The 11,761-nt window shown below is 37.2% G+C and overlaps 1 protein-coding gene across 1 annotated transcript in view; it reads left to right on the plus strand.

The window, feature by feature from the left end:
• The window catches only part of LOC121859504 (mediator of RNA polymerase II transcription subunit 15-like), a 48,062-nt gene extending 36,629 nt beyond the window's left edge, over nucleotides 1-11,433 (plus strand). The window contains exons 5-12 of the mRNA XM_042356360.1: nucleotides 2,775-2,915; nucleotides 3,637-3,886; nucleotides 4,507-5,476; nucleotides 6,530-7,477; nucleotides 7,610-7,633; nucleotides 8,464-8,561; nucleotides 9,722-9,863; nucleotides 11,046-11,433. Coding sequence (XP_042212294.1) covers nucleotides 2,775-2,915; nucleotides 3,637-3,886; nucleotides 4,507-5,476; nucleotides 6,530-7,477; nucleotides 7,610-7,633; nucleotides 8,464-8,561; nucleotides 9,722-9,863; nucleotides 11,046-11,048 — 2,576 coding nt within the window. The 3' untranslated portion in view covers nucleotides 11,049-11,433. The remainder of the gene's footprint in view (nucleotides 1-2,774; nucleotides 2,916-3,636; nucleotides 3,887-4,506; nucleotides 5,477-6,529; nucleotides 7,478-7,609; nucleotides 7,634-8,463; nucleotides 8,562-9,721; nucleotides 9,864-11,045) is intronic.
• Nucleotides 11,434-11,761: the final 328 nt, after the last annotated feature.

Raw genomic sequence — 11,761 nt, forward strand, 5'->3', positions numbered from 1 at the left:
TATGTTTGTAGTTTTTTCCTATACAATATTTACAATAAACAATTTTGAGTGACTTGCCGTTGTGTGTGTGTGTAAAACTGTAGAGATACTAGGCTGTAGATATACTCCTATTTTAAAAGGAATTTGTATGTGACAAGACTGATGCTGGGAGTTGATTTGAACTTGAAAATGTTATACTCCACTGGGATATTATTGGCAATATTAAAAATAGTCAAATTATATCAAATCAGACTTTGCATTTAAACAGCTACTGTATTAAGTACTAAAAAAGTGTGTGTGCATAGTATAGACAGTTATAATCAGATCATTTAGAGAAAATTAAAGTTGCTATGACATAGTTGTTGCATTTCACAAGTGGACTTAAAAATGCTAAATTAGAGTAGGTTGAAATAAGATTATGTACAGAAGTTTACAAAAGATTTAGTTTCAGTAGGGAGTGAAATGGAGGCTTGTGCATATATCAGAGAGACTGAATGTATACAGTAATTGGGAGTGTCTTATTTATTAATGAATTTTACACTGAGATGAATGTGTTAGGAAGCCAAGAGTATTGTAAATAAAGCACATTACTGAAACTGTATGTAGTAGTGATAGAAAAATAACAAAGTTCTTACACTCCTCAGTAATGTTGAAGTTGGGTTGGGTTGGGTTGAGTTGGGTTAATTGATTCTCTTCAGATCCTTGAGTGTGGTTAAGAGAAAATGAAAAAATAAGATAGATGGGAAAGGAAAAGCAGAGGAAGTACAGTGCAGTATTAAAATGGCCATGGTTGACAACATAATGGTGAAGAAAGATGGAGGAATGAGATGGTGTTAGGCTGACAACTGATGGAAGTGAGAAATGGTTAACAAAAAAAGTATACTATAAGATTAAGGTGGATGACATACAGTAGGTAGAAGAGAAGGTTCCATGAGCAGTACAGTGTATGGACAGCTTAACCCCTTGTGTATGGGGTCTCTCTGCTGAATAAAATTGTGTGATATTAGCCAAATAAAATATTAAAAGTGGCATCCTCATCATGAAGGGTTAAGGAATGAATGTGTTGAGATCTAGTGAGGATTCGGCTCTGTTTATATATTAGTCCTAAATTAAATATTCAGTTTAGGCAGAAGAAAAATGCTCCATTCTATCTGATACTTGTTCAGAAGTTATCTCTTTGATCTTGTCAATTCCTGTGGAGTTAACATTTTCTGAAGCTGTTTACTATAATGATGAACTAAAATGTTATAAACATCTTTACAAAAGAACTTTACTGTAATACTTAAATACTTTGGTTTTATAAGAGGTAATGGATTTAATGCCTATACAGGACTGTACTACTAATGTTCTTTTGGAGAGCTACAGTGGGTTAACACATGAATTATTACTATACCATTTGCATAATACTGTACTGTATGCCACCATATCCCAGGGCTCCTGCAGAAATATATTACATGATATTCATTTTCTAATGCTACCAAATTCGGTCACTGATCTAAAGTTTTCCTTTAAAAACTCCCACCAGTTTTATGCATGTTTATCAGGGGGGTGTATCCTTCCGCACTTGGATGGGAGCCGTCCTTTATCCCACCTCTTTACATGTAAAATTTATAATCTTGGCACCAGTCGTTGTCATTAGTTTTTGTGATATTCATTGTTATTAGTGTTTGATTATACATTGTGTGTGTGTGTGTGTGTATATATATATATATATATATATATATATATATATATATATATATATATATATATATATATATATATATATATATATATATATATATGCATCACTGCATGCTGATAACCACAAGGAAAGAAGAGAACACGAAGTTCCCAAGCGCTTTCGTGTAATTCACATCTTCAGGGGTGAGTACAGACTAAAGAGAAATACAAACCAAGGTGTATATATACAGAGGAGGGTGAGACCAGGTCCACAATGGTCAGGTATTAGGTAATGACCCTACTAATCTTTAAATAGCACACAAAGGTTGGTGGTCAGGTCAGAGGGTAAGGTGACCCAACTTTCTCACCTGGTTACAAATCTTCTTAATTACAAAATTGTCCAGTTTGTACAGGCCATTACTCAAATTCATGTTGAATGCTTCGGTATGTTTAATAAGACTAGATTCTATGATGTTCAATTGGACAATGGACAATTTTGTAATTAAGAAGATTTGTAACCAGGTGAGAAAGTTGGGTCACCTTACCCTCTGACCTGACCACCAACCGGTGTGTGTTATTTAAAGATTAGTAGGGTCATTACCTAATACCTGACCATTGTGGACCTGGTCTCACCCTCCTCTGTATATATACACCTTGGTTTGTATTTCTCTTTAGTCTGTACTCACCCCTGAAGATGTGAATTGTGGTTGTTTTCTTCTTTCCTTGCAAATATATATATATATATATATATATATATATATATATATATATATATATATATATATATATATATATATATATATATATATATATATATATATATACACACACACACACAGTGTATACCACATAGATGTGCTACTATAGTCTGTGCAAGAATATAGAATAACACAGGATTAATTAGCTCTGTTAATGTTATAAATCTGTAGTATTTTTTATGTTTATCAAACTTATATATAACCATCAGCAAGGTGTGTAATAATTCTATCCAGTATTCACATAACTAAATTCAACAAATAAAAAACAAAACATGGTACATATCTTCCTGTTTAAAAAATAATTGAAGTAGTATTTATAAGTCAGATACTGTATATATATATTTCAGTTTTGTAACTGTTCTATTAATTGTTCAGGTTACCCTGGTGGTCGACATTTGAGTGAGCGCGACCTTCCATCAAAAGTACTCGGTGAACACAATCAGGACCCCCCAGCACCCTCTCACCTCCACCAGGCTCCTCGTATGCAAGCATCTAAGTCTGTCCCTTCACTTAACAGTAAGTTCCACTCTGTCTTGTATCCTATTAAGACTGAAGTTTCTTTTCTGTACTGTATTAAAATGCAGTCGTCTATTTTTTCAAGCTATAAGTTAAAATAATTAAAGTTTTGTATATATATTCTGTACTATAATTCAGCTAACTTATGAGACACTGAACATGGTAATATACAGAAGGTGATGCTTTTAGTGGTGATTATTTTAAAAGAATTATGAGAGGATAAAGCATTATTTATTTATAGTTATTATGATAGTTCGGCCATTTCTGTATGAATATACAGTATGGTTATGTTAAAAGGAGTAAAAAATACAGGGTGATCCAAAAATTTCTGTTCACCTGCAATAATTAAAAATGTAGTTATTTACCTTGTTCTACTTACACTAAATATTGGAAATTGTTACAATAAATGTTGTATGTGGATGACATTCTAAGTATTTACTGTAATTAGAGCAAGGTATATATAAGTATAACAATAAATAACTATATTGATAATTTTTGCAGGCACAGAGGGACTGTTAGATCACCTTGTGTTACAATATTTAATGGTAGACAGCTGCCAAGTGGTAAGAGTATATTAGTAATATTTATGGAACTATCCTGCTGAATATTAACTAGATAAAATGTTAATTAGTGATGAGTGTAATTTTTTGTTTGTGCTGTTTGTATAAAGTTACTTTAGAAATAATAATATTAACTGAACTATATCATTAAATTTTTGCAGGTGAAGCAGGTAATAGTGTAGGAGGGAAGCCAGCTTCTCTTGAGGTGTTCAACCCTTCATACTCCCGCACCTCATCCAACACTTCACTCTCCCAGCCTCCTAACCCTCACTTTCCTCACCACCCCCATCACCATCACCAACAACAACCACAGCAACCACCACCACAACAACAACCACAGCAACAACAACCACAGCAACAACAACCACAGCAACAGCAACCACAGCAACAGCAACCTCCAGTCCGTTCCAGGTCAGTAACTTGTCCTGCTGTACAGTTATTATATAGTGTCTGGCAAAATTAAGTGTTGTTTTGTGTGGTCTTAAGTATTTCTCTACATTAGGTTCTTGTAGTGATAGGAGTAAAATCTTCAAGATACTAAGACAAAAATGAACTGCCTTCAAAAGAGTCAGGGTCTCTCTGTTAGTTTTCTGTTTAACCTAAATTTTGATCAATTTTCTTCCATTTTAAGGGTAATTATTTATTATTATCTGCAGTGAAAGCCCATGACAAATATTCAAGTACTGTACTTTTATTTTTTTATTCTCTTTTATCCAGTAAATCTTTTTAGAGCAGAAATTCATGGCAGAGGAGAGATTATGACAGAAGATTTATGACAGCAAAGTTGAAGGCATGAGAGTGAGAAGAAGATAAAGAATAGAGTGGAAATGTTAAATAGGTGAATTAGGGAGATTAGGAGTTCACATTTTATACAGTAGTGTCAAAGTAAACAAAGAAAAGTAACAGGTGAGGGGGAGGTGAGATTGACTGTGTATATGTAGACTTAAATATTGGGAAAAATTTTTCTAGACTTTCTTCATCATTCACTGAAACTCGCTCAAAATGTTTTTCAATTCATGCGACATTTTCAGGTCCACTCAAAATTTGAGTGATGGGGGTTATCCAGGTCCTGTTGGTCGTCATCCAAGTAATCCAAGCCTCGTGGTAGAAGAAGAACGTTACTACCAGAATGTAAACTTTCATCAAGGCCCACAGGACTCTCGCATGGGTTCCATGCGTACTCGTCCAGGCCAGGCACTACCAATGGGCTCTCCAGCATCACAAGACTCTTCAGAACACCTGCGATCTGATATTCGGCCAGACCATCGCCCAGACCATCGCCCAGCTTCAGCTTTTATGCAGCGTGAGGATATGATACCTCACCGATCAGAATTACAACGCCCGGCCTCCCAGCGGGATCTTCGTGCTGATGCAAAGATGTTAGAAATGACAGAAGAAGTGCGAAGGAGAGAGGAAAGGGCACGTCACAATGGTCACCCACCAACTACCCTACCACTAAGATCAGGTCAACACCATCCACCTCACCGTGTGCCAAATGCCTTCTCTCCAGGAAGTGCCCCCTTCTCACCTGAAGGCTACAGTGGGTCACAAGGCTTCCCAGGTCAACACATTGGTTACCACCATACTTCATCACAGCCACTTAGTCCTCAGGGGACAATGGCAGGACTTCAGCAAACACCTCAGCATGCCCATCCACAATATAGTGGCCCGGGGCAAAATATGTCCAATAAACTTCCTCCTCCAACAGCCCCAAAGCCAAAATCACAGAGTGGACCCCAGGGTCCTATATTGTCTGATGCCCCGGAGAAACCATCTCGACAGTATGGCTATGAAGGAAGTAATACAGCTGATGGGCCCCCCAGACCGCCCCCACCAGAGGATGGGTATCGGGACTCACCCCCACCTCCTCCACCCCCTACATCTACTCATCCACTTCTCCAGGGTAACCGGCCAGCATCTAGTGTAGGCCACTCTAGCCAGTTACCTAGTAAATCTGCTTTCAACAAGACAAGTCCATGGGATAGAGAACAAAAGGAACTGGTAAGAATGTGCTGCACTAGCATGTGCGTATTGTCATTGTCATAAGTAAAAGCAGAATTCACTGTTACTGTACTTAATTGGTCATTTTTTATATCAACCATCTCTTGGTATGGTAGATTGTTGCTTAATATTTATTATTTAAACTTGAGCTTTAATTTTTCAACATGACCATCTTTCCTTTCAGACTGAATCAAAGTTATTTCATAATTCAGAATTTCAGTTTGTTGATGCATCTCTTGTAGTAGGCTTGATTCTATGGATACAGTATTTCCATTGAAATTACAAAGTTTTCTAGATACACTACTATTATCCTCCATACTAGCACAGTTGACAAGAAATTTTTTCAGAGCACAACAAAATGAGAAGGACTTTTTGCCCTGGGCTAACATAAACAAACTATTTACTAACTATGCATGCACATTAAATCACTTCATATTTGAAGGGTAGATAAAACATTAAATAAATGTCAGAGAAATCATTCACACACACACACACACACACACACACACACACACACACACACACTACCACATGCAGTTGTTTACTGGTGTAATCATACTGTATTTATCTAGTTTAAGAACATTTTATTTTAAAAGTAGTTTTGCTCGAGTACAGTACATGTATTCTGTAATATTGGAGCAAAAACCTGTTGTGAAAACATAAAGTTTGTGGGATACGAGTATGTACAAGACAACCGTAAGTTTGTGTAACACTGAGTGTTACACATCGTGAGTGAGAAATATGATTCAAGTATGAGTTTAAAATTATTTTTATTGTTTAATTGAGTAATAGTAGAAGGACCAGGTGTAAATTAAATCCTGTTAACTGGTTGTTCATTAAGTGGGAACTTACTGTAGTAGTCATGTGCTTCTCTGGTCTGGTTATCTTCATCAAAGCAAAAGATCACAGTATAATTATCTTAACCAACGTATTGAGACCCATGATGTGGAGAGTGGTATTGCTACAGTTGTTTGATCAACATTGTCTAGCTTTAGAAGTGTGTGTAAGTAAATATTGTGTCTGTACCGAAATTGATTTTTTTTTTCACACCAGCATGATCGCCGTCGTCGTGAGGCTGCACGACACTGGCGTGATGAACAGATTTCGTCACTGGAAAATCTTGATGTACGTACATCTCAGCAGGATGAAAGACTTAGAACACTTCGCTTAGAAAAGGAGTTTCAGCGACGAGCAGAGGAAGCTCTTACAAATGATGATGATGATGATGACGATGACGACGATGATGATGACGATGATGATAATAATGAAGCTGTGGAGGTTGGAAATGATAATGACATTAATCTTAGACGAGGTCCAGAGAACATTGTCATTAGAGAATATAATAAACCTCCAAATACTACCACAGTCATCACTCCAGGACAAGAGTCACGAATGAATGGTGGAGGTCCTACTGATGAAGAGCGAGCAAGGAAGGTTGATGAGATTCGCAGGAAACAACAAGAATTAGAGGCTGCGAGGGAGGTTGAAGAGCGTCTGCTGCGGGAGGCTCAGCGCCGACAACAAGAGGAACAGATGCGTCGTTTCCAGGAGCAGCAGCAGCAGCAGCATCAACAACTTCAGCAGGCTGCTCCTCAACATCCACAATACCAACATCAACATCATGCAACCCAAAGGCTTGATTCACTTGTTGCCACTCCATTCCATTCTCAGTATAGCAATGGTCCTGTAAATGGGATGCGAGGACCTCATAACAGTTATCCAGACCAATCAGGAGTCAGTGAGAGCAACCTTCGCCCAGATACTATAACAACTGCAGCACAACACAGTCCAATTCCACCTGAGCGAGGTTCTTCCTACTCCATAATGCAACAGCAAACAGTCCCTCCTACACAGCCAGGACCTAACAATCGTTACAAAGGTCCTGATGCTCCACCGGCAACTATCAAACGTGTGCAGTTCTCAGAGACTACAACTGTTGATGCACATATAACCTATGATAATAATGCCAACCAAGAGAAGACACCACGACAGGACCCAAATGTATGTTAAGTTATATTGTAAAGTATTTCTTTGTACTATGTAATAATCCCATTTTTTCTGTATTTTGGTCAAAACTTGCATGGCACTTCTTTCTGTAAATGTTATCTTACCTTATGACTTCTTCATTTCAAGCATATCAGACCCTACTTTCACAAGGCAAGTAAAAGTGCATGATAATGTCACCTAATTCATCTATAATAGCCGAGATATTTGCATCAACAAAGATTTATTTAATTTTAATAATTTTTCATCCCATAAGTTTGTTTGATTACCAGCTGCAGATTAAATTTGTCAATTATTGTGTTGGTTAATTAATAGTACATAATATTACTGCACTTATATAATAACCAAACAACATTTTAAATTGTTACTGCTCCTCTTTATCAGTCTCCAGGCAGGACTGTGTAACTTATCCAGGTCTCTAGAAAACTTAGTACTCTTTTCCCTATTTCTGACCATATTTTTCCCTTGCAAAATACACATTTATATAACAAACATTTCTTCCCTGTACTCACACTTTAGGAGATGTATCTCACTTGTTCTTAGTCCACCTTGAGTAAAATACAGTACTGTACTGTACAGTATACTGTTATGTGCATTACCTATGATAAAACTCTCAGTCAGTTACCCTCTGGTTCTCATCCACCATCCTGTGTCCTCCCTTCATTATTCTACATTTGCTTGGCACTTTTCGGTTCATTACACATGCTTGCCAAGTTATAATTCATTGTACAGTATTGTTAAAAGAATAGTAAGTTATTCTTTTTAATGGAAGCAGGTGACAACTGCCTAAGTGAAAGCTGCACCAAAATGCTTTCACTAGTACAGTAGTAAGAAGTGCAAAAAACTTGAAGTGGCCTTTTGCATATACTGTACAGTAATATACAGTGCTATAGAATTATGTATATTTTATGGGATTAGTATTTATTGTAGTGCTAGAAATTAGTTTTAATGATATCTAAATAAGATTGTATTTTATTTCACAGAACTTTATAAATGAGGCTGAAACTATATTAAACTCATCGCCAACACGCAGTGCTGGAGGCAGCACCCCAGGTGTGATAGGCGCTCAGGAGGTGTATAGGTAAGGCAATTTATTGTACTGTATTAAAAAAATACAATGAAATGCCTCATAAAATCTCATCTGAATTTTTCGTATTTTATGTGCAATAGGTATGTGTATTGTGGATGAAAGACTTGAGGTAGATCATCCAATTTTAAATTTAAACAATAAAAATATCTTGTTAATACATGTCATATCGTTAAAACTGAAGAAAAAAAATTTACTGTGTCAGAGGCTACTGAGAGATCCAGGAGAGAGGACTTTCTTGTGCAAGTGTTTATTACCAAGTCGTCGTGAATTTTACATAAGGCAGTCTCAGTTGAATGGTGCTTCCTATAAGCTGACTGAACTAGAGGGATCGCTCCATTTTTCTCTTAACAGAGGAAATAACTGATCCAACATTGCATGTTTGATGACCTTTGATAAGTATGAGAGATTGGAGACCGGACGAGAATTAATTTGACATATTTTTAGTATCATGACCAAGTTCTGAGAAATATGCTTTATTGCATATAAAGCATATTTCTCAGAATGCAAATTATATGTCTGTCAGGTTCTACTGTGCCAACTGGTTAACCAGCAGATGTGTGCTGCTCCTCTTTGTACAGTATTCCAGGAACAGTACCCTTGTGATTGGCAAGGGCTTACTTTATTGCCATGAGAGGTAAAGAATGTGAGATAATATTGAAGTGAGACACGTTTTAAAAATTACTGCCGAGGGTTTTGTTTAAGTAGAGAAACTCGTTCATAATAACCCTCTGTCATCTTTCGACACAGATTGCATTGCTAAGCACTCCAGTGCTGGCTGACCCCTCCTGCTCAGCCATATCTCACACTGAGAGCACCCTTCCCATAAGCAGATATGCTGGAACAGTGGACCGGCCCTATCAACCAATTAAGTTCCTCCCACTGGCCTAATGGGCTGACAGATGCATCTCTAAGAGTGCAATTTATGTCTGGATCTCTCTACCCAATGTTTACTAAAATGGAAAAACCGTGCCGGTTTCCGACGCAACCTGTCGAAAGTCTGCAAGGGGGTGAGGTATCTGACCATGACCAGGAGTACCAGGGGATTAACACTGAGAAGAAGGAAGAGTCAAAATCACAAGAAAAAACAATGAATACATGAACAGTATAGTAAATCTTGGCAGTTATTATTTTAACGTCTTTTGTCTTTACAGGGATCCCCGCATGCGACGTCTGCAACAAAAGCAAGCCGAGCAAGCAGCTGCTAAAAATCCTGGACCTGAGAAGCTCACTTTTAAGGAGAAAATGAAAATGTTTGCCATGGAAACTGGGGAGGCAGAGACTCCAAAAGACAAGGTGAAAATTAGCCGAGCTCAGAGAGATATTGAGCACTGAGGTCAAATGAATTGAGGCTTTGATTATTTCAAGTTATTACGTACTAACTACCATTGCAAGATGCAATTTCTGTAAGCCATAGTGGTCCTCAATTTAAAATTTATATACCATTAGCTGTCAAAATTGTTTACAGTATTTTTAAAAAACCAATAGTTAAATGCTCTAGCCATTGTTACAGCTGGTGGATTTCATATGAATTCAATGAACATATTGTGCTTTATTTGCATAGCTTACAGCTGGCATTTATCAACAGTTTATATGGTACAATATTTTTTTTAATTTGCTGCAGTTTTTAAATCTCAAATTGATGAAATATTTGAACCTACTAATATTATTGGCAGCTTGATGGAGAGGCTAAGACCATTTGTGTTCCTGTAAAATATAGTAGCTAGCATTTCATTTCATACTCACATATCAGCACTAGTACAAAGTGTACAAAAGTGGAGCATCTCCCTCCAGCAACTGAAATAGGTCTGCTGGCAAGGAACTTAATGATAATGAGTCATTGCCTCCCCTGACTAATGTGGACCAGATGGAGTGCCTGTGTTTTATTTATATTTTTTTCTTAAACTGAACTAGCATGCTGTAGGTATGAGCAGTTGGTGACTTGCTCTCCACAATGGCCAATTATTCACTCGCTTTCATATAAATTGGAATTTTAGATTAGTAGGCACATTTCCATACACTTAGTTTTGGCTGTCCCCTTGTACATATGTAAAGTGTGGGGTAAGGAGTGTGGTCACCACTGCATACTCACAGGAATGTGCACTTTTGCTTCAGTATTTGTGATGAATAATGTAGGAGTCTTGAAAAATTTCTCAAGGGTTCATTTCCCATGTTCCACATAGGAAATTTACTAATGACCCTGTGAGGGTTCATTTTATGGAATCTTGTCACAATTACTAGTTAGTGCAGGCAGTGCCGGCTCTTAATAATGTTTGTCATATTGGAGGAAGATTATATATGTACATTTATCGGTTATTTTACGATTACTATGGAGCATAGTGCGGTAGGCTGGGGTAATGTGGATAGAAGATTAGTCGTGTCTGTGATAAAGGTAGACCCCAGCCCTTCCTCACTCATTTTACACAATACATAAACCCAGAAACAAAGATTTTTATTATACCTAATTTTCCATTTCAGTGACAGCTTGCAGGAAGGAAGATGAGAAAGAAAATTTCCTTTCCTCATAGTTTATTTTGGAATGGCAAAGTGATGGTAGAACAGAGGCTATGGCAGGTGAAACCACACTTTAGAAAACTCTCTGGATCCTCAAGTAACTTGGCACCAAGTTTCTACTAATGAGTGTAGTCCTCCATAAATACATATCACCTGCCTGGGAGTAAAGTGGTAGGAAGTTGTCATGGTGTCTTTCATGTTCCCACCACAGTCACTGCTAGACTGATGCACACATCACAGTATCTTACATAAATGCACTTTCATTTGATGAATAAAATTCATATCTTCAGAGTGCAGGCAATATGAGAGTACTGCAGGTATCCCTTGATTTATAATATTTCACTTTGATGTTGTTGATGTTTTACTTCCACCTCCCTATTTACGATAAGAAAATTGCATGAACGATCGCCATCATCCAGCCACAGTTGCTGATGCGCAGAATACTGTACAGGCATCCCTTCTTAACAATTGATATTGAAACAGTTTATTTAGCCAGAAGAACACAGATACAGAGTGGATAATAATAACAATATTAACATGGCTGAGTCAGTTGAGAACCTGAGCTGCACCTGATGTATACTATACATTTATCTCAAGGAAGTATTATGTAACATTTAGTATCATCTGGAATGGTACAATAGCATGGTGGTAATAACAACATGTTACCACGGTTATCACTT

Source organism: Homarus americanus, unplaced genomic scaffold (assembly GCF_018991925.1).
Source record: "Homarus americanus isolate GMGI-L3 unplaced genomic scaffold, GMGI_Hamer_2.0 scaffold7626, whole genome shotgun sequence".
Taxonomy (NCBI): domain Eukaryota; kingdom Metazoa; phylum Arthropoda; class Malacostraca; order Decapoda; family Nephropidae; genus Homarus; species Homarus americanus.